The 24,106-nt window shown below is 43.1% G+C and overlaps 1 protein-coding gene across 4 annotated transcripts in view; it reads left to right on the forward strand.

Moving 5' to 3' along the window:
- Positions 1-24,106, forward strand: part of ufsp2 (ufm1-specific peptidase 2) — a 94,835-nt gene that overhangs the window by 15,335 nt on the left and 55,394 nt on the right. For 2 of the 4 annotated variants that reach the window (XM_041186904.1, XM_041186903.1), the window contains exons 2-3: positions 228-306; positions 16,053-16,236. In XM_041186904.1, coding sequence (XP_041042838.1) covers positions 228-306; positions 16,053-16,236 — 263 coding nt within the window. Of the gene's footprint in view, positions 1-227; positions 307-9,803; positions 9,937-10,832; positions 10,951-16,052; positions 16,237-24,106 lie in introns of those variants that run through there. The other 2 variants (XM_041186905.1, XM_041186906.1) reach the window with 2 other exon arrangements.

The raw sequence follows: 24,106 nt of genomic DNA on the forward strand, positions 1-24,106 counted from the left end.
ACCTCAGGGTACTTTTTGTGGAGGCTAGATCATTGAAAGTATTTAAAGAGGAGGTAGATAGATTTTTGAAGTATAGGGGAGTTGAAGGCTACGAGGAGCTGCCATGAAAGAGGAGTTGAGGCCTGGGACAGATAAGCCACAATCTTATTGAATGGTGGGGCAGACTTGAGGGGCCGAATGGCCTACTCCTATTTCTTATGTTCTTTCTTTCAATCAATTTATTTTAGGTGCCACTTGATACTGAGGATTTGGTGTTTCGAATAAGGGGGGGAATTCAATTGAATGGGATCCTCAGCAAAACCGATGGTGAGTATATTAATTATTAGATCCATTTTGAAATTTAGCAATGTCATGATTTTGTGTGCTAAAATTCTGAAGAAGTTTGTTTTTTTTAATTCAGCGAGCAGGTGTTCCAGGGAATCCAGTCACTTCAGGCTAACTATTTTTCAGAGTTTTAGCCTGCATCCTGTGTATTTTTTTTAAGTTGCCCCTTAGAGCAATCTCACTTGCAAGCAATGAACAAATACCCTTTTCAGTGACAGCCTAACAATTTCATTGTCCAATCATAACCATATGAAAAATCTGTTCCTGCCAACTGTTTGCTGGGCTGCCTGTAATTGTGTCTTGATTGATTGATAAGGCTCTGGAGCAATTCCAGTAAAGTTAGATCATGTGAGGTTGGGAATTCAGCAGGTGCTTGGTTTATAAAGCATAACAAAAATTCAAGGACAGGAAATACCCATTTGGTCCACAAAGCTCTTCCTTTTTAATATTTCCACTCACCCAGACTTGCTGCCAACAGCATTTTGAACTCCTTTAGGAAAAAATGTTGGAAACATCACATTAATCAGCATCTCTGAAGAGAGCATCTGAGCCTGCAATTCAAGTGAGGACTCTTTCTCAGTTCTTGATACTCAAATTTGTGAAAAAAATTAACACCTTTGGCCTTGACTGCTGTGGGTGGGCACTGTGACCTTGAGGATCAAAAAGGGTGAGTTCCACAAGAATTTAGGTTTGGAAAACCAAATGACATAGGCTTGGGTACAAAAACATTTCTATTGTGCACAATATTGTGTACTGACACAAAACATTTTGTCTAAATTATTTATTCTTAATGACAAGTTCTGTTCAGGTGAAGAAGGTTCTGCCCTGTTATATTTTTGGTTTCCTCTGAATGCTTTAACTTTGTGTAAATTACTTTACAACAGCTTTCTGCTGTGTATCCCAGGTTTAAAATGAACTTCCATCATGACAAGTTGCTTACCTATTACATCTCTTATCAGACTGGACTATTTGTGACTTGCAGACCAGCTTGTCCAGGGAAATTTAATGTTTTTAAAAATAAAGTCATATGTAAAAGTAAATAGTTATTGCGAGAACTGAAATCAATCCACAAGGTGTTAATATATCTTTTTTAAAAAGCTTTTATTTTTAATTTATTAGCATTTTTGGATGCATCAGCTGAGCATTTTCTTGGTGCACAGTTTAGAGTTTTGAAATTACAAACATACGAAATAGGAACAGAAGTAGGTAATTTGGCCCCTCGAGCCTGCTCCATCATTCAATAAAATCATGGCTGATATTCTTATGTTTCGATTTCCACATTCTTATCTACCCCGATAACCTTTGATTCCCTTGCCTGACAAGAATCTACCTCTGCCTTAAAAATATTCAATGACCCTGCCTTCTGAGGCAGAGTTCCAAAGTCTCATACCCTCTGAGAGAAAAAAATTCTTTTAACCTCTGTCCTAAAAGGACAACCCATAATTTTAAAACAGCGTCCTCAAGTTCTGGACTTGCCCATGAGGAAAGGACATCCTTTCCATGTCCACCTTGTCAAGACCATTCAAGATCTTATATACTTCAATCTACTTTCTGTTTCCTGCTAACTAACAAATCCTCTATCCCTGCTAATAACACTATGAGCTCTTATTTTGTGGGTAATAAGTTTCGCATGGAATATATATGGAAACCGAATATATCTTTCCTAGGTTAAACATCAGTGGCAGTGAATGGGATACTGATCCTGTGGAATTCTTCAGTTGTAAAAAAGACTTGTTAAATTAAAGAATGGACAAATGTATATAATGACTTTCATACCCTGAGGAAGCTAAAGTAGGTCATTAAGAACTTTTGAGGTGTAGTTACTGTACTGAAGGGAAACACAGAAGCTAATGTGTTATAGCAAAGTCCCATAAACAGCAGTGAGATAGATGACCAGATAATTTATTTTAGTAATGCTAATTAAAGGATAAATATTGGCCAAGGTATTGGGAAAAAATCTCTTGCACTTCTTTGAATGGTGCCAAAGGGCCTTTTATATCCATCTGTGACAGCACATGGGTTCTTGGTTTAATACCTTATCTAAAACCATATTGGGTGTAGTGGCATCCAACATCACGTGCTCAAGTTTCCAGAATGGAGCTTTCATCAGTGACATTCTGACTTAGAGGCAGGTGCTACACTGAGCCAAAGCTAAAACTATGTCTTCACACTTGAGTAGATAACAGGAGAATGGACTGCAGTGATCGTTAGCTTCAGCATTTTTCTTCACACGCTTGATCATAACCAGAGTCTGTAGAAAACTGCATCCATTTGCATATTAAGTATAAATAATAACTGAAAATGCTGTGAATACTCAGCAGGTCTGGCAGAACTTGTAGAAAGTGGAAGAGTTTATGGGCAGTATTTTGCGATCCCAAAAAAGGGCTTAAGTGCACCGGGGGCTTTAAAAACGGTAGTGGGGACTCAGAATTCCTGCCCCAATTCCAGGCACTGGCAAGAGGACTGTTGAAGTAGTCATTTTGTGATTTTCTAGGCATTGTGTGGGCTTCGGAAGGCTGTGCAGTCAGGAACAGTGCAGGAAGCCACTTAGAAATGCAGGAAAGTTCTGAAAACTGTGCAGGTAAGAATATTGTACTTGGAGCAGAAAACCTTAGGGAAGGTACTGAGTTTGCACAAGGGAATGAGGTGAAGGCAGGGTGTGCCCTTTGAAAAATCAGGGCCCAGATACAAATTTGCCACTAATGGAGCATCAGTCCATTCAGCCTGTGTTAAAAAACATCTACCGCTAGCAAGGAAGTCTGCTGCTGGTACAGCAGCTGCAGCAGCAACCACGTGTACCACGAGGAAGGGTCCTTAGACATCAAGCAGCTCAACCTCAGTAGTTAGCATCAAAGAGGAGAAGGAACCAAGAAAAACCTGAGCACTGTGTATTTAGAGGAGACTTTGGCAGTCCAGGGAGATAGTGACCAATCTCTGTGTCCGCCTTAATAATGAATTGACCATAGAACTTATCAAAAGACCCTGCCAGGAGCACAGAAGCTGACCATGGCCCTCAACTTATTCGCTTTGGTTTCATTTCTGCTCTACTGCTGACCTCCATGGAATGTCTCAGTTGGCTGCTCACAGTTGCCCTCTTCATAAGGGAGCTGATTGTATCACTTCCCAATGGAGGTGGCCTCACAAGCATGGAGGGCAACAGGTTTTGTATCAATAGCTAGTGTCTCCCAGAACCAGGGTGCCATAAACTGCACGCGAATTGTGTGCTTTAATGGTCACCTGCATGTGACCATTAAGGCACGCACAGAAAGACCAGACAGGCTCATTAACAAGAACATATACGATTCCATTCATGTCCAGGAGTTCTTTGAACATAGGAAGAACTTCTTGTATATCTGTGCATACTTTCCAGGAAGCTGCCATCACTCTTTTATACTCCAAGCCAAGGCTGCCTCAACTCTTCTGCTGCATCCCCAGATAGGCAGATGGATTCTGGGTAACAAGGGCTACCCTCTGAGTAGGTGACTTCTAACCGCACTGAGAGGTCCTGAAACTGAGCCCCAGCGGCAGTACAATGAGAGCCACCTGCTCATCAGGACACTCATTGAGCAGCCAATAGACTGTAATAAACTCTAATGCTGCACATAGCTCCACTGGTGCCTGATGAACAAGCCTGATGTAATGCTGCTTTCTCTGTCATATTTTCCTTCTCCTGATGTCCAAGGCTTTCCATAGCTCTGGTGGGGTGGGACCACAATCCTTGTGGGACTTGAGTATTGCTGAAAAAAGAGACATGCTTTTGATGCTTTTTGTCTTGTACTCATCAGAAAGTCGCAAGAATGCCAAATTTCAAAGGGAACAACAATTTATGCGCATGAGAAAAGGGGCGCTAATTGGTTGCCAAATCAGCTCTGACTGGTTGAGGTGTTGCCATGGACAATGTACCAGGGAGCAATTGTCCCCATGCTTTTGTTTATTCAAAAAGGTGACATGTTTGGACATATTCCTTTTGCCTGCAGAGGACAGGTCCTGCGTAGTGTGGTGTTTTCCACTAACAAGATGCTGCCATCAAGCCAAAAGGACCTTCTGGCTACCACACAGACAAGTAATGTGGCATATGACTTTCAGTGCCAGTGTGACGTTAGGTATGTAGGCTGTATGACCCAACAACTGGTGTATTGTATCAAGTGGCATGTCCTTTTGGCTGTAGTCAACCAACCCATGCTTGCAAAACTCAGAACGTAATGTCGGATGTTAGATGTGATTCCACGATTGGGCAGCATTTGCTGAATGATGCAGAGTGTGCTAAGAATTACACTAATAATCAATTTAAAATTATCAGTCGGGCTCACAACGTAAGCCCATTTATGCTTGCTAGAAGCGTCATATGCAGTGACCTGTCCCCTTCTGGCAAAAGGAATATGCCCAGACATTGCACGTTTTTTGAATAAACAAAAACATGGGGGAACAAAGCTTCATGGTGCATTCTCCATGACAATGCCATGATCAATCAGCTGACTTGCCAACCAGTCAGCATCCCTTTTCTCAAGCAGTGTAAATTGTTGCTCCCTTTGAAATTTGGCATTCTTGCATCTGCCCTGAAGAGTGCAAGATGAAAAGCTTCCACATGTCCCCCTTTTTTTTTCAGCGGTACTCAGTGCTGGAGCTGAGAGACATGAGAAATTTGAGAGGTATGAATGGAGACCTTCATCCTTCCTCACTGAAGGGGGCATTCAATGAGACGCAGTGCCTGGCATCCTTTCAAACAGGGCTTTCATCGTAGATTTAGCACCACCCTTCCACTTTCCGAGCCCCCACCCCCATCCAACCTGAAGATCCATCGCAAGAACAATTACCGCCACACCATTGCTTCTTCCACAACATGTTTCTGGGTTGAGGGATTCGCCATCACCAGTATGCTTTTGCAATGAGGACCTAGCGATCTCCATCACTCTCTTCTCTATGGCCCTTACTGACCTCAGCATTGGCGTCCCATTTCCACCACCCACTCCGAGCTCTTCCTTTCATAGCGGCTCTCTGGCAGGGACAAGAGGGAAAGAGAGATGAGGTGGTGCAGTGCTGCATGGAAAATGGAAGCTCTTCCACATGGTTTAGAACAGCATTTCATCTTTGACAGCCTTGAGCACTGGGTACTACGTCAATGACTTGGGGACACACTCCTCCAAAACTGAGGAGCAGCATGCACTCTGTGTTTCCCAGATACTTTGCATGTTGCATGCTGCAATCCAAGGGAGACACTGAATTGCTAGAAGTCTCTCACCTTACCAGAATGCAGCTGGTCACTGAACTTCTTCCAGCATTGCACCGATGTTTGGCTGTGCTCCCCCAAGACACTCACTGCCTCTAATCTGGAGGTATACCCTCTTGGTTAGGGTCGGGGTCAGCTTGTGGCCTGCCAGGTATAGGATGTCCCTCCTGTCATCAACCACCTGCACCAGGGAATCCAGGGCATGGAGCAGGCGTATCCCAGCTCTTCTGACTGCTTCCTGGCTCCAACATTCTGGCATTGGAGTAGATGAAACTCATGGGTCAGTATGTGTATTGTCCTTGTGTATGGTGCATCAGTAGCTTGGCATGATTGTGAGGGCATGGCATTTTATGGTCCGATTATATCAGTGGTACAGGCTTCACCATTGTTGTGCAAGTGCCAGCATGGTATGCATTGACATGCAATGTTGTAAGGGGTCAGAGCTCCTTGAGGGTCAGTCATTCCTTGGTATGACGTATAGCTAGGATAGCTGGGATTGCTGTGTTTCATCTCTGTTGAAGTTGGAGGGAGAGGGGTAGCGTGAGGGGCTGTAGCGTTGAGGATTGAGTGTAGGTAGCTGCCCCTGAGCTGGGCTGCTATGCACACTTTTAGAGCTGGGCTCTGACTTGCTGCATGTTCATTTGACAGAATGCAGCGACTTTCAGGGGAGTGCAGAGCTGGGTCTCCTCAGGCAGCAGAACAAGAAATCAATGGAAGATGCAGTGTTTGAGTGTTTACTGAGGGCTCTGTCATGCAGGGCCAACTTTTTACAGGGGCAACAATCTATGAGCCAGCAATGACACTGAGCACTCACAGGTCAACTTTCAGCCAGTCCTTCCTGCGCTGATGGAAAGTTTAGTACAGAAAGTGGAACTGGAAAATTTCATTGACTTTGTTTCCAATTTCCACCCTTCTCTCACTTTCACCTCGTCTATCTCTAACTCTTCTCTTTCCTTTCTTGACTATTCTGTGTCCATTTCTGGGGATCAACTAATATTAATTACAAACCCACAGACTCCCACAGCTACCTTGACTATGCTTCTTCATGCCATGCTTCCTGTAAAGAATCCATTCTTTGTTTCACTGTCTCTGTTACATCTGATGTCTTTTTCCTCCACCGAGGATTCCCACCCAGCATGGTTGACAGGGCCCTCCACCGTTTCGATCCAATTCACACATTTTCCCGAGATCCCAGAATCATGATAGGGTTTCTCTCATACCCACCTTCCATCCCTCCAGCCTCTGTATTAAACAAATCATCCTCTGCATTTTTGCCAGCTCCACTGTGATGTCACCACCAACACATCATCCCCAGCTATCCCCTTTCAGCTTTCCAAAGGGATTGTTCCCTCTGTGACACTCTTGGTCCACTCCTTAGTCACCCCTAACACAGTCTCCCTTTAATATGGCACCTTTCTGTGCAAGTGCTGGAGATGCAACACCTGTTCTTTCACCAGCCCCCCCTCCCTTCTCACCATCCAAGGCCCCAAACACTCTTTCCAAATGAAACATTAATTTACTTGCACCTCTTCCAATTTAATGTATTGTATTCACTGTTCATTATGGGGCCTTCTCTACACATGGGAGTCCAACGTGGACTGGATGACTGCTTTGCAGTACACTTCTGTTCAATCCGCAAGTCTGACCTAGAGCTTCCTGTCGCTTGTCATTTTAATTCTTCACCCTGCTCCCAACCTGACCTTTCTATCCATGGCCAGCTAGATTGTTCCAATGAAGCTCAGCCCAACTTCAAGGAACAGCGCCTCATCTTTCGTTGTGACACCGTACAGCCTCTGGACTCAACATTGAGTTCAATAACTTCAGATGATAACCTGTGCCTCCATCTCGTTCTAAGGACAGAATTTTCTCTTCAGCATGCAGGGTAAAAGAGTATTTGACACACGGTGACATCGGGTGTGCGTCCCGACATCACTGCGTGTCATTCCAATCTTCCGTTCGGCAGGCGCATGCCGGAAGCTGCTACATGCCCACCGAACTGTCAAAGGCCTATTAAGGCCATTAATAATCCTTAATTGAACTCATTCTCAATGCTGCCCATCCAAACTTAAGGTTGGCGGGCAGGCGAAGGGCCCAAGCGACCTTTGCGTTTTTCATGAAACCTCATCCACAGGCGAGATGAGGTTTCATGAAGGTTTCATTAAATTAATGTTTTTTATACATTTCATAAACATGTCCCAGCTCATGTGACACTGTCACATGAGGGGACATGTCTAAGTAACTTCAATCTTTCTTTATTTTCTTTGTTTTAAACTTTAAATCTGAACTTAATCTCCGTGCCTCATGGAGATTTCTGTGCTCTTTCGTGCGTGCAAGCCCTGACTCTCCCTCCTCCCCCCGCCTGCACAGGTAGCGCTGAGCACTACCGGGCACGCGTCACGCTGGGTGGGCCTTAATTGGCCCATCCACATAAAATGACGGCACACAGTCGATCGCGAGTGGCGACCGGCCCGCCCGACAGGCAGAAGATTCTGCCCTATATGTTATTTAATTTGCTGGCTTGTTTGTTTCTTTATTCCTTCATGTTGAATTCAGATGGCTGCCGTTCACATCTCATCTGGATGCAACCTTTGTCTCTTCACTATAGCCATTACCACTCTTTGGCTTTTGCATTAGGAAATCTTTTGTAAGTTAATCTCGTCTGCCCTTCAACCTATAACAAACCTTCCTTTTGTTCTTGCTGCCCCCTCCCCACCTACCGATTTTAAAAACTCTCTCATTTCTGTCTTCCTTCTGTGTTGTGTTATGAAACCCAAACTTACCTAAATGTTGAGCGCAGAGGTTGGGAACTCCAATTCCCGACAAACCTTGGACCTGCTGCGTGTGTGCAGACCAGGAGCGAGCTGTGCAATTCAGCAGTTCTGCAACCTTAAGTTCTTCAGTCTCAGGACAGGCCCAGTGTGCCTGCACATAAAGAAAAAGGAAGAAGGCGCGAAAACTTGGGTCAGGTAACTGGAAGTGGAGTGCCATGAAAGACTAGTGTCCCAGGCAGGGGACAGGGAAAAGTCAAAAAAGGAAGTCCAACATAAGGAAGAGAGGTGGGACAGAAACAGGTCCCAGTTAAATTCAGTTAAAAAGAAAGGATCAGAGAAACAGGCTCCAAATTAGAGAAAGGGCTGCAGGGAGCAGACTTTAAGTAAAGAGAGCTCAGGAGAAGTCCTGGTTATTGAAGAAGACCCAGGAGAGGCCCTAAAGATCCAAAAAGACAGCGTAGGTTGGTGAGTCTGTGCTATGGGCTGTTGGGGCAAAGGTACTCCTTTGGAGCAGTGGTGTTCTGCTCTGTGTGACCGAAGATCTGAAGTTGTGCCTGTAATTTGGTGTTTGAGTGCATACTCAGGAATCCAGGGGAATGGAATCTCGGATCACAAGATTAAAACCCTGTGAGGTGGGGCATTGTTGATGCCATCCAAGTCGGGTAATTGAAGAGGTCTCAAGAGAAGCCCTGAAGATCCAGAAAGGTAGCTGCAAGTTGGTGACTCGTAGCTGCAGGCACTTGGGATAAAGGTACCCCTTTGGAGCGATAATGTTCTGCTCAGCCGTAGAGCTGAAGTTGGGCTTGAGTTGGTGTCCAAGTGAATACTCGGGAATCCAGGGTAACAGAATCTGAGAGGACGAGATTGAAACCCTGAAAGGTGGGCCGTTGTTGAAGTTTTCCAAGTTGGAGCAACTTTTGAGCGGAATTCCAAAGTGAGATCTTTGAAGGTGAAGATTGGAATCCTGCATGAGAGATACAGATCTTCAGTGACATTGGCTGATTCAGCATTGCTGTCATCTGGATGGTTTGTTGAGAAATTTATGAAATCTGTTTTGGTCACATTTTATTTATTTTTGTTTGTTCACGACTTGTGGAATCTTGTGGCTTTCTTCATTGAGCAAGTCTAAATGCTACCTTCTAGCAAAATCATCAAGAAACATTCAAGTTCCATGCGTATGGTGACAGCACCCATCTCTATCTCACTACCACCTCTCTTGATCCCTCCACTCTCTCTGATATGTCATTTTCTTGAATCGCAAACTTTGTTTACTTTTTAAACAACCATTATTGATCTCTAACTGGATCCTACCAACAACTTGGGGGTCTGGCCAAGGACCATGATAGCTGAAGAAAGGTCATGACCTGAAACATTAACTGTTTTTCTGCACCGATGCTGCTTGACTTGCTAAGTATTTCCAGCATTTTTTGTTTTTGTTTCTGTTTCAGATAACCAGCATCTGCAGCATTTTGCTTTTGTATTAGTTCAATACAGACATTTTTCTGGTTCTTTTTGCTGCACAATGATAGCAGTGGAGACAGGCCTTTAATTGGTCCTGAGATGGGTTACACCTACTTCTGCATTCGCCTCCGCCATGGATTACGCCTCTATTTGGTAGGTTTGACTCCAGCCCATCCCCTCCTCCCTGCCACAACCCACACTGATGAAAATCACACCAACAGGCACTACCATATAGGAGGCAGAATCACAATGTCAGGAAAATACCTGACTCCTGATTCCCACCTCAAATGTGAAAATCTGTTCCAACCTTTCTGAAGAAAGGTCACAACTGGCCAACTCTGTTTCTCTCGCCACACGTGTTGGCAGCATTTTTTGGTTTTATTTCAGATTTCAGCATCTGCAGTACTTTGCTTTTGAACATTTTAAGCATGCTGCCTGACTTCATGCAGGTGGGCTATTTCTGACAATGCATTTTGTCATCAATGAAATAAGCATCCTCCATTTTAAAGCTAACTTTTTCAAATTATTTTTTAAAAAGGATTACTATTTTGTCTCAGGCTCTTCGTTCTATTTGATATGCTTCTAGATTGACAGCCCATGGACTTTTCTGCTCTCTTCCTCACTCCCTCTCATTCCCTCTCACATCTATACCGTCTAAATCTTAGTTCAGGTTAATACTTTACAGAATAAGTAATTGAATCAAATTTTATGTGATGCTTGCTTGTTGAATTCTGTTTCAGAGGCACAGAGTTCTAGCTTGATGCAGGGTGATTTTCCAAAATATTCATAGCTGTGTAAGTCTGATGAGCCTCTCCTGTTTCTCACCTAAATGCTACCTTCTAGCAAAATCATCAAGAAACATTCAAGTTCCATGCGTATGGTGACAGCACCCATCTCTATCTCACTACCACCTCTCTTGATCCCTCCACTCTCTCTGATATGTCATTTTGCTGATCTGACACACAATACTGGATGAGCAGAAATTTACTCCAAATAGTATTGGAAAGACTAAAGCCATTGTCTTCAATTGTTGTACAAACTCAGAGCCCTACCCACTGACTCCATCCTTCTCCCTGGTCACTGCCTGACACTGAAACAGCATGTTCACAACTTTGATGTTCTAAACTGACTTCAAGAAGAGCTTCCAACTACACATCTGGTGTACAAGTAAGAACACCTTTTGCTGAAACCCTCACCCATACTTTTGTTACCTCCAGACTACAGTGCTCTTCTGGCCAGTCTCATAACTTCCACCCTATATAAACTTGGGGTCATTAGAAGCTTTATTACTTATATATTAGCTCACACCAAGTCCCATTCAGTCATTACTGAGGTGTCCACTGGCCTACATTAGCTTCCAGTCAGACAATGCCTTGATTTTAAAATTCTCATCTTTGTTTTCTAATTCTTCCAAGGCCTTGCTCCTCCCTATCTTTGTAACTTCCTCCAGCCCTACAACCCTCCATGATATCTGCACTCCTCCTGGCTTCTTGCACACCCCAATTTTTATGACTCCACAATTAGTGACCGTGCCTTCAGCTGTCTAGGCACTACGTTTTGGAATCCCCTCCCTAAACTTTTAGTCATAGCATCATAGAGGTCTACAACACAGAAAAAGGCCCTTTGGCTCATCGAGTCTGTGCGGGTCAAACAAGTACCTAACTATTCTAATCCCATTTTCCAGCACTAGGCCCATAGACATGTATGTCATGGCTTCGCAAGTGCATATTCAAATACTTCTTAAACGTTATGAGGGTTTCTGCCTCTACAACCCTTTCGGGTTAGTGAGTTCCAGATTCGCACCACCCTCTGGGTGAAAAAAATCTTCCTCACATCCCCTATAAACCTCCTGCCCTTACCTTAAATCTATGCCCCCTGGTTATTGATCCCTCCACCAAAGGGAAAAGTTCCTTCCTGTCTACCCTATCTCTGCCCCTCATAATTTTATAAACATCAATCTCCTCTGCTCCAGGGAAAATAACCTCAGTCTATCCAATCTTTCCTCATAAGTAAAATTCTCCAGCCCAGGCAACATCTTGGTAAATCTCCTCTGCACTCTCTCTAGTGCAATCACATCCTTCGTATAATGCGGATTCCAGAACTGCACGCAATACTCTTAGCTGTGGCCTAACCAGCATTTTATACAATTCCAGCATTACCTCCCTGCTCTTATATTCTATGCCGTGGCTAATAAAGGCAAGTATCCCACATACCTTCTTAACCACCTTATCTAACTGAACTGCCACCTTAAGGGACCGGTGGACATGCACACCAAGGTCCCTCTGATCCTCAGTACTTCCCAGGGTCCTACCATTCATCGTGTATTCCTGTGCCTTGTTTGTCCTCCCCAAGTGCATCACCTCACACTTATTCGGATTAAATTCCATTTGCCACTGATCAGCCCATCTGACCAGCCCATCTATATCCTCCTGTAATCTAAGGCTATCCTCCTCACTATTTACCATCCCACCAATTTTCATGTCATCTGCGAACTTACTGACCGACTCTCCTACATTCAAGTCTAAATCATTTATATATACCACAAACAGCAAAGGACCCAACACCGATCCCTGTGGAACCCCACTGGAAACAGGCATCCAGTCACAAAAACACCCCTCGACCATCACCTTCTGTTTCCTGCCACTCAGCCAATTCTGGATCCAGTTTACCAAATTGCTTTGGATCCCATGGGCTCTTACCTTTGTTATCAGTCTCCCATGCGGGACCTTATCAAAAGCTTGCTGAAGTCCAAGTAGACTACTGCAAATGCATTGCCCTCATCTACACACCTGGTCACCTCTTCAAAAAAGTCAATCAAATTAGTTAGACATGACCTCCCTGTAACAAAACCGTGCTGACTGTCCTTGATTAATCCCTGCCTCTCCAAGTGTAGATTAATTCTGTCCCTCAGAATTGCTTCCAATAGTTTCCCCACCACTGAGGTTAGACTGATTGGCCTGCAGTTCCCTGGTTTATCCCTTCCTCCCTTCTTGAATAACGGTACCACATTGGCTGTCCTCCAGTCCTCTGGCACCTCTCCTGTAGCCAGAGGTATTGAAAATTATTGCCTGCGCCCCTTCTATCTCCTTCCTTGCCTCACTCAACGGCCTGGGATACATTTCATCCAGGCCTGGAGATTTATCTATTCTTAAGCCTGCCAGACCATTTAGAACCTCCTCCCTTTCTATGCTAATTTATTTAATTATATCACAGTCCTTCTGCCTGATTTCCATACCCATATTGTCCCCCTCACTTGTGAACACCGAATACAAAGTATTCATTTAGAACCCTACCTACGTCTTCCAGCTCCTCGCACAAATTACCACTATGGTCCTTAATGGGCCCTACTCTTGCCCTCGTTATCCTCTTACTCTTAATGTACTTGTAAAATAACTTTGGATTTTCCTTCATTTTACCTGCCACTGTTTTTTCATGCCCTCTTTTTGCTCTCCTAATTTCCTTTTTAAGTTCCCTCCTACACATTCTATACTCTTCTAAAGCTTCCGCTGTTTTGAGCCCTCGGTATCTGCTATAAGACTCCCTTTTTCTCTATATCCAGTCCTGTATATCCCTCGACATCCAGGGTTCCCTGGATTTGTTGGTCCCACCCTTTATCTTTACTGGAATATGTTGGCCCTGTACTCTCTCTCTTTCCTTCTTGAATGATGCACTTCCTCTAAACCTATCACAGTATGACTAACCCAGTTAATGTTGGGGAAGCTGAAATCCCCGACTATTACTACCCTATTATTTTTCTCTGAAATTTGCCTACACATGTGCTCTTCTATTTCTCACTGCTCTGATGCAGCTTACCTAAAAGTTGCTGCTCCCTGTTCATTCTGGCCAAATCACATCTGATCTTATTAAAATCGACCTTCCCCCAGTTTAGAGCTCTAATTTCGGGCCCATCCTTGTCTTTTTCCATAACAACCTTGAATCTAACGGAGTTATGATCACTATCTGCAAAATGTTCCCCCACTGATACCTCTACCACTTGCCCGGCTTCATTCCCTAAAATTAAGTTCCCCTCTCTTGTAGGACTTTCTATGTACTGGCTTAAAAAGCTCTCCTGGATGCACTTTAAGAATTCCACTTCCTCTAAACCTATCACACTATGACTAACCCAGTTAATGTTGGGGAAGCTGAAATCCCCAACTATTACTACCCTATTATTTTTCTCTGAAATTTGCCTACACATCTGCTCTTCTATTTCTCTCTGACTGTCTGGGGGCCTATAATAGACTCTCAGCAATGTGATTGCTCCTTTTTTGTTTTTAAATTCTACCCATATGGCTTCATTTGAGGGGCCTTCTAAGATGTTCATCGCTCCTTACTGCTGTAATTGATTCCTTGATCAATATTGCAATACCCCCTCCTCTTTTACCTCCTTCCCTGTCTCGCCTGAAGACCCTATATCCTGGAATATTGAACTGTCAATCCTGCCCCTCTCTCAACCATGTCTCTGTGACAGTATTGACATCATACTTCCATGTGTTAATTTGTGCTCATCTCATCTGCCTTATCTGTCAGACTCCTTGCTTTAAAATAAATACCATCCAACCTTGCCAAACTCTCTTATGCCTTAACTGACCTTTAATTTCTATGCCTTCCAGACTCACTTGCTCTATCTTCTAATTTTAGCTGTGCATCTCCCCCTGCTGAACCTCCTCTCAGGATCCCGTCCACCTGCCAAGCTAGTTTAAACCTTCCCCAATAGCACTAGCAAATCTCCCCACAAGGATGTCAGACCCATTCAGGTTCAGGTGCAACCCGCCCGCCTTATACAGGTCCCAATGGGCCCAATGCTTCAGAAATCTAAAGCCCTCCCTCCTGCACCATCTCTCCAGCCACCTATTCATCTGGACTAACCTCCTATTTCTATACTCACTAGCGCATTGCACCAGAAGTAATCCAGAGATTATTACATTTGAGGTCCTGTTTTTTAATCTGCTTCCTAGCTCCCCAAATTCTGCTTGCAGGACCTTATCCCTCTTTCTACCTATGCCATTGGTGCTAATATGTACCATGATCTCTGTTTGCCCTCCCCCTTTAGAATGCCCTGCAGCCGTTCAGTGACATCCTTGACCCTGGCACCAGGGAGGCAACATACCATCCTGGAGGCACACCAATGGCCGCAGAAATGCCTGTCTGTTCCCCTTACTATCGAGTTTCCTATCACTATTGGTCTTCCCCTCTTTTTCCTCCACCCACCAACCCCCCATGCAGCTGAGCCACTCAGTGCCATGAGCATGGCTGCACTCCCCAGAGGAACCGTCACTCTCGCCATTTTCCAACACAGAAAAACGATTCTTGAACGAGATGCACCCTGGGGATTTCCTGACTACCTGCCTGACACCTTTCTTCTGACTGATGGTTCCCTCTCTGTCTGCACTTCCATAAGCTATGGGGTGACCACGTCTAAAAACGTGCTATTCGCGAAACTCTCAGCCTTGCAGATGCACCTCAGTACCTCCAGCTGCCGCTCAAGCTCTGAAACTCAGAGCTCAAGTAGCTGTAGCTGGTGGCACTTCCTCCACACGTGGTCGGTCAGAGTGCAAGGAGCGTATGGACTTCCCACATGTTGCAGGTGGAACATAACATGGGACTGAGCTGCCCTGCCATGCCTCTAGAAAAAAACTCCTTATTTTAAATTAAATACAGTAAAAAAAAAAGTTAAATTATTAATGTACTTTAAATAAAAACTAGAACTCTTACCTTTCTTTAGCTTAATCTATTTTAAACTGGAGAAAAACACTTACCCGCTACTCACCAATCAGCTCTCACCTTTATGCTGACATCACTTTTTGAAGCTTCCCCACACTTGCGCTGGTTCTGATCTCTCCGCTGCACGCTCATACTGTCTTGTGATGTCACTCTTGTTACTTTCAACAAGAATTGACTGCAGGACACTCTTTCCAGACTGCTTCATCGCGATGCTGACTGCTGGACACTTTTTTCCGAGACTGCTTCACCATGATGCTGACTGCAGGACGCTCTTCCCACTTTCCTGCCTTTCTATCTCTCTTACTCCTATAAGACGCTCCTTAAAACCTATCTCTTTGACCGGCTTTTCAACATCAGTCCCAATGTCTCTTAATGTGGCTCGGATTGTTTGATAATGCTCCAGTGAGGAGTCTTAGGATGTTTTACTGCTTTGAAGGCAAGCTGTTGTTGATAGTTTATCTTTACAGAAATGCTACGCAAGACCGATGTGAGTATGAATATTAGAATTTACATCATTTGTAATATTGCTTCTTTATTAAAATTAGAAAACGGAATTAAAAACGGATTTTCCGAAGCCATGAAGGATCTGATTAAGAAAGTGAATTCACAGGCTTTCGTCTTATTTGGTTGGGAGAGTACTCTATATGTATGGCCTAAATCTGGCTTCAGCACACAGCCTGAGGAACTACAAGAGAACAGTACCTGCAAAAGCATATTAAAACTTGTTCCGTAAGTAGCAAAATGGAATGTATTAAGTACCTCATATTGGAATATGCTTGTGCTGGTGGTCACAAGAATTTCAATTAAACTTATGCTGTTAATGTTAAACTTCCAATGTTCATTTCAATTGAATGTCCAGTTTGTCAAGTATTGATTTGATCCTCTCAAGTTCTGATTGTCTAGGGACACTTTGAGCTTTATAATATGATCAGTAAGATGAAGTATGAGTATTTACAGACATGTTACAGGTGGTACTAGAGGTAATAGCAATTTGAGATGAAGAATTATAAGTATCATCAAAGAATGGTATTTCACAACATCACCTTTATTGGCTTGTAGCTACGTAACCTCCTGCCCTACATCCTTGGAGAGAACGCTATGCTCTTCCAAATTCGGCCTCTTGCAAAGTTCCTGATTTTCATTGCTCCACCTTTTGGCAGCCTTTTGCTTAGTTGCCTAGGGCCAAAGCTCTGGAACTCCCTTAGAAAAACAGAGAGGTTTAGTATCTTTCTTGCCTTCTTTAAGATGCTCCTTTAAAACCTACCTCTTTGACCAAACCTGTCCTCATATCTCCTTATACGGTTCGATGTCAAATTTGATAGTGTTCCTGTGATGATTTACTATGTGAAAGGCACTATGTGAATGCAAGTTGATTCATTGTGAATTTTCTTTTAGAATATAGGTAACAATATGCTAAATAACTCTGGAGACTTATCAAATGACAATTTAATTAAGGATTTGGACTTTGGAATCAATAATGCAAATTCTAAATTTGCAGTTGATACCAAATTGTGGGTATACAGTCAATACTAAGGAGGATTACAACAAATTTTTGGAGAACATTAATAAACTTGCAGAATGGCCGAATATTGGCAAATAAGGTTTAACGCAGACAAATGTGAGGTGATACGTTTTGGTAGGAAGAATAGTGAGGTCACTAATTACTTGAGAGGTTCGAGTCTAGGTGGGGTAGAGGAAAAGTAGAATATCTGAGTACAAATACACCAATCACTAAAAGTTGCGGAAAAGGTCAGCAAGGCATAAAAATGTAAGCCAAGCCCCATGCTTTATTTTTAGAAGGATAGAATTAAAAAGAAGGGAAGTTATGCTAAACCTGCACTGAATCTTGGTTAGACCACACTTTGGGTACTGAATGCTTTAGTTGCCATATTATAAAAAGATATAGATGCACAGGAGAGGGAACTTTCTCTAAAATGCTTCTAACACATGTATATTCTTTCTTAAATAAAGAGACCAAAACTGTACACAGCGCTCTATTTGTGTTCTCAACAATGCCCTGTATAACTGTAGTAAAACATCCCTACTTTTAAATTCCATTCCCTTAGCAATAAGCAGCAACATCCCATTTGCCTTCCTAATCATTTGCAGTACTAACTTTTCCAAGATTCATGTACCAGTTCAGAGTTCTCTCTCTATTTAAATAATATGCTGCTTTTCTATTTTTCCTACCAAAGTGGACACATTCACATTTTCCCACATAATACTCCATCTGCCAAATTTGTGCGCACTCCTTAACCTATCTATGTTCCTTTGCAGACTCATGTTCTCTTCACAACCTAGTTTCCTACCAATCTTTGTGTCATCAGCAAATTTAGCAACCATACATCTGGTCCCTTCATCTAAAGCATTGACATAATTGTAAATAGATGAGGCTCCAGCACTGATTCCTGTGGCACTCCACTCTTGCCAACCTGAAAAAGATCCATTTATCTCTACTCTCTGCTCCTTGTTAGCTACCTAATCCTCTATCTATGTGATATGATACTCCCTATACCATGAGCTTTTATTTTGTGTAATAACCTTTGATGTGGCATCTTGTCAAATGCCTTCCACGCACAGCACATCCACAGGTTCCCTTTTATCCATGTTGCTTGTTATATCCTCAAAGAACTTCAATAAATCAGTCAAACATGATTTCCCTTTCACAAAACCATGTTGATTCTGCCTGATTACATTGAGATTTTCTAAGTGCCCTGCTATAACCTCCCTCATAATAGATTCCAGAAATTTCCCTATGGCAGATACTAAGCTAACTGGCCTGTAGTTTTCTGATTTCTGTCTCCTTCCTTTCTTCAATAGAGGAGTCCTGAATCTAGGGAATTTTGGAAAATTAAAACCAATGCATCTACTATCTCAGCAGCCACTTCTTTTAAGACCCTAGGGTGAAGCCCATCAGGACCTGGGGACTTCTCAGCTTTCAGTTCTAATAATTTTTTCAGTACCCTTTTGCTGGAGATTGTAATTGTTTTAAGTTCCTCCTTTCCTTTTACCTCCTGATTTACAACTATTTCTGGGATGTTATTTGTCTCCTCTATAATTAAGACATATGCAAAATAACTGTTCAATTCATCTGCCATTTCCTTGTTTTCCATTATTAACTCTGGAAGACCAACACTCACTTATTTTCCTTCTGAAATACCTGTAGAAACTCTTACTCTCTGTATTATATTTCTAGCAAGCTTTCTCTTGTACTCTAATTTCTCCTTCCTTATTAATCTTTTGGTCTTTCTTTGCTGTTCTTTATATTCTGTCCAATCTTGTGACCTGCCACTCATCTTTGTGGAATTATGTGCTTTTTCTTTCAATTTAATATCCTTAACTTCCTCACTTAACCACGAATGGCATATCCTTCTCTTAGAGCCTTTCTTTCTCACTAGAATGTATCTTTTCTGAGTATTCTGAAATGCTTCCTTAATTGTCTGCCACTGCATCTATACTGACTTACCCCTTAACCTAATATCCCAATTCACTTTAGCTAGCTCTGTTTGCATGCCCTCATAATTGCCCTTATTTAAGTTTAAAACTACCACTACATTCCTATTAACTCCCCCCACTTTAATAGCTTCCCGTACTATGGTGCCATGGTCAGTTTGCTCATCCACTCAGCAGACATCACTTTCATCCCTACAGGCTGCAAGAACCTCGAACCTGCTGGACAAGGCTGAGGCTCCTTCACTTCTATCTTTTGGGTCCCCATACCTGCCTCACTCGCAGTCACACCTTCATGTCCCTGACCACTAACCAAATCAGAAGACTCTATCCTAATTGTGACTGCATCCTAGTACAAAGTGTCCAGGTAACTTTTCTCCCACCCTGATGCATCACATTGTCTGCAGTTTGGCCTCCAGCTCAATGACTCTGAGCTGGAGCTCCTCAAGCCACAGATACTTACTGCAGACGTGTTTACCCTGGATCACCCTGGTGTCCAGGATAATTCCCATATTCTGCAGTTGCAACACGGCATCAGCCCTGTCATCTTTATTATGTTTTAATTAATTTATTCTTAATTAAGTTATAACTAATAAACACTGCTACTCCCAATGACCTTTACTACTGTTAGGCAACCTTTCTACAATTAATAAATTACACGAGTTTTGAAGATAAACCAACCAATTACTTATCTGTTTTCCTGTGATGTCACACTTTGATTTCTCTCAGGCAGCCATTCTGGAGCTTCAGACTGGATTGGATAGCTTGTCTAGGTGGTGGTCACTGTCTCTGGGTCCTGTTTTCGCCCGCCCTTCTAGCTGGCGGTTACTGCTGCTAGGTCATCTTTTCATTCGCTCTTCCAGGTGCTGCAGACTGCCTCCAGGTCTTTTTTTTTTTTTGCCTGCTCTTCTGGGTGCTGCTGATTGCCTCTGGCTCCATTTTTGTGCCCTTTTCCAGGTGCTGCTGACCACCTCTGGGTCCTCTTTTCACCCGCTATTCTAGGTACTGCCAACTGCCTTTAGATCCTTCTTTTTCCCACTCTGATGGAGGTTACCTCTTGGTTTTAACTTGTCTAATTATATGTGGAGGGCGGTTAGCTCAGTTGGCTAGAGTATGATACAGAATGAAGCCAATGGTGTGGGTTCAATCCCCATACCAGCTGTGGTGGCTCATGTAGGATATCCTTGCCCCACAATTGTGGAGTGGTGCCCCTCAAGCTAAATAACTAAATGTCTCTCTGATGGAGAGAGATGCCTACAGTCTTCTCTGGGCCAAGGTTAAAATTTAGCTAATAATATGTCAAGAATTCTGCAGGTGTTTCTTCTGCATTCAGTCCCTTCCCACACATTACACAATAAAGGTAATACAGTGATATAGAGAAAATTGAGTCATAACCCCAACACCAACTGTTGGGATGATGTGTTGTCCCAGTCTACAGTGCATCATGTGTTTGTTCAAAAAGGGGGAAGAGTATGAAAGAAATTTGAATCTTCAATTTTTTTCTATTCTCTTTTAAACAGATAGAAATGAGGAAGTTCTGTTAGTTTCTGTCCTGTTTTGAGTTAATTCATCCATGTCAATGTTAGTACAGGTGCACTTGATCTGTGTTCTGGAATTGTGCACCTAGAGTTGAGTGTGTTTGACAGTACAAACATGTCACCTTGTGGCAGCACTAAGTAATGATATTTTCAATAGTCAGTTATTAAACCTGCAATTTATGATCATTGTACAGCATTCTTTTCATTCATTATTGACATTTAGGCGTTGCTGGAAAGGCCCGCCCTTAATTGTCCCTGAGAAGGTGATGTTCTTCTTGAACGGCTGCAGTCTGTGTGGTGTAGGTACTCCCTTAGTGCTGTTAAGTAGGGAGTTCCAGGATTTTGATTCAGCAATGATGAAGGAACAGCGACATATTCCCAAGTCATGATAATATGTTAGGATAACTTGTAGGTGGTACTTCCCAATCATCTGCTGCTCTTGTAATTCTGGGTGGTAAAGATTGTGATTTGGAACATGTTGTTGAAGCAACCTTGGTGAGTTGCTGCAGTGCAACTTGTAGATGGTACACACTGCAGCCACAGAATTCCGGTGATGGAGCGAATGAATGTTTAGGGTAGTGGATGGGTTGCAAATCAAATGGGCTGTTTTGTCCTGGATAGTGTTGAGCTTCTTTGGTGTTGTTGAAGTTGCACTTGCGCATACAATTGGGAAATATTCCATCACACTCTTGACTTGTGCCCTATGCATGGGGGCAGGCTTTGGGGAGTCTTGAAGCGAATCACTTGCTGCATAATACCCAACTCTGAGACCTGTTCTTGTACCTGCAATCTTTATGTAGTTGGTCCAGATAACTCTCTGATCAGTTAATTTTCTAGTTAGTTTGACCCCAGGATGTTGGTGGTGGGGATTCAGTGATGGTAATAACCATTGAATGTCAAGGAGAGGTGGTTAGATTCTCTCATTGGAGATGGTCATTGCCTGGAACTTGTGTGGTGTGAATGTTACTTGCCACTTATCAGCCCAATCCTGAATGTTCTTCAGGTCTTGCTGCATGCAGGCATCAGCTGCTTCACTATCTGAGGAGTTGCGAATGGCAATGAATGCTGCAATAATCAGTGAATGTCCTCACTTCTGAATTTATGACGGAGGGAAGCTCATTGATGAAGCAGCTGAAGATGGTTGCACCTAGGAACAATGTTTCCTCTCAGCTGCAGTCGGAAATGTTGCACGCACTTTACAAACTACTGTGTACGAGCAGCACTTTCTTTAAGATGAATGACTGTGTAGAAATATTAAAGGACCACGCAAAGCAACAAACATGCCACGCACAACAAAAATAAATTAAAGGGAACATTGCCTAGGACCCTGCCCTGAGCAACTTCTGCAGCAATGTCCTGGGCTGTGATGATTAGCCTCCGACAACAACTAGTTTCCTTTGTGCTGGTTATAACTGAAGCCAGTGGAGAGTTTTCCACATCAACTTCAATTTTACTAGGGCTCCTTGATGCCATACTTGGTCAAGGGCAGTTACTCTAACCTCACTTCTGGGATTTAGCTCTCTTATCCATGTTTGCACCAAGGATGGAATGAAGTGTGGGGCCAAATGGTCCTGACAGAACCCAATCTGAGCATCAGTGAGCAGGTTATTGCTGATTATGTGCTGCTTGATTGCCCTGTCATCAACACCTTCCATCAGTTTAATGATGACTAGGAATAGATGAGCAGTAGTTGGCAGGATTAGATTTTTCAGCACTACAATTGGGAAGTTATCAGGGCCCATGGTCTATGATGTGTCCAGTGTGCTCAGCTCTTTCTTGTTATCACGTGGAGTGAGTCATGTTTGTTGAAGGTTGAAAACTGTGATGATGGGGACCTCAGGAGGAAGTTGAGATGGATCATTCGCTTGGCACTTCAGGCTAAAGATAGTTGTAAAGGCCTTAGCCTTGCCTTTTGCACTGACATTTTGGATTGCCCCATTATTGAAAATGGTGATGTTTGTGGAGCCTCCCCCTCCTGTTCGTTGTCTACCTCCATTCATGAGGATGAGGCAGGACTGTAGAGCTTTGATCTGATCTATTGGTTGTAGGATTGCTTGGCTTTGTCTATGTCATCGTGCTTCCTCTGTTTAGCATGCGCATGATGTAGCTTCATCAGTTTGGCACCTCATTTTAGGTATGCCTGATGTTGCTCCTGGCATGCTCCATTGCATCTTCAATGGAACCAAGTTGTGCCCGACTGAATATAGGCTGGGCCATGAAGTTACAGTTTGTGATGGAATATCATTTTCTTTTCTTTTATGGGATGTGGGCATCGCTGGCATGGTCAGCATTTGTTACCCATCCCTAATTGCTCTTGAGAAGGTGCTGGTGAGCTGCCTTCTTGAACCACTGCAGTACATGTGGTGTCGATACACTCTCAGATGCCAGATGATCCTTCGGTTTTATTCCCCTTTGACTTTTCTGTAGCAGTATGGTACAATTGAGTGACTTGCTAGGCCATTTCACAAGACAGTTAAGTGTCAACCACATTGCTGTAGGCCTGGAGTCACATGTTGGCCAGATAAGAACAACAGATTCTGTCCCGAAAGGACATTAGTGAACCAGATGGGTTTTTACAATAATCGATGATAGCTTCATAGCACCATTACTGAGACTAGATTTCAATTGCAATTTTTTATTTATTAATTAAAGTTATTAATTTCCAACAGCTGCTGTGATGGGATTTGAACCCCTGTCCCCAGGTCATCATGGGCCATGATGGTAAAGTGACTGATAGGCTCAGTCTTGAAGTTACAGTTTGTGGCAGAATATGTTCATATGGTTGCTCAGTTTTATGATGCTAGTGTAAAAGTGTGCCAAATCTATCCCATTTAGAACAAGTTGTACCACATAAAACAATGAAGGGTGTACTCAGTGCGAAGATGGGACTTGGTCTCCAAAGAACTGTGTGGTGGTAATTCCAACCAACACTATCATCAGTAGTTGCATCTGCTACTGTTAGATGCGTGCATAAGTCAGGAGTGTGATGGAGTGCTGTCCCCTTGCCTAGATGAATGCAGCTTGAACAACAATTGATTTGCATCCCATCCATGAACATTCACTCCCTCCACCACCGACAAACAATGGCAGCAGTGTGTACCATCTACAAGACGTACAGCAGAAACTCACCAAGGCTCCTTAGGCAGCACCTTCCAAACACACAACCACTACCATCTAGAAGGACAAGGGCGGAAGATACATGGGAACTCCATCACCTGGAAGTTCACCTCCAAGCCACTCACCATCCTGACTTGGAAATAAATCGCCATTCCTTCACTGTTGCTGGGTCAAAATTCTGGAACTCTCTCCCTAACAGCACTGTGGGTGTACCTATACCACATGGACTGCAGTGGTTCAAGAAGGTGGCTCACCACAACTTCTCAAGGGCAATTAGGAATGGGCAATAAATGCTGGCCTAGCATAGCCCATATCTCACAAATGAATTTTTTTAAAAGATGGGTTTTTACAACAATGCAGTAAATTGGTCACCATTGCTGGTGGTACCTTTTTTATTCCAGATTTATTTAATTAATTGAACTTAAATTCCCCAGCTGTCACGGTGAAAATTGAACTCCTGTCTCTGGAGTATTAGTCCAGACCTCTGGATTACT

The sequence above is a fragment of the Carcharodon carcharias genome, chromosome 4 (genome assembly GCF_017639515.1).
Source record: "Carcharodon carcharias isolate sCarCar2 chromosome 4, sCarCar2.pri, whole genome shotgun sequence".
Taxonomy (NCBI): domain Eukaryota; kingdom Metazoa; phylum Chordata; class Chondrichthyes; order Lamniformes; family Lamnidae; genus Carcharodon; species Carcharodon carcharias.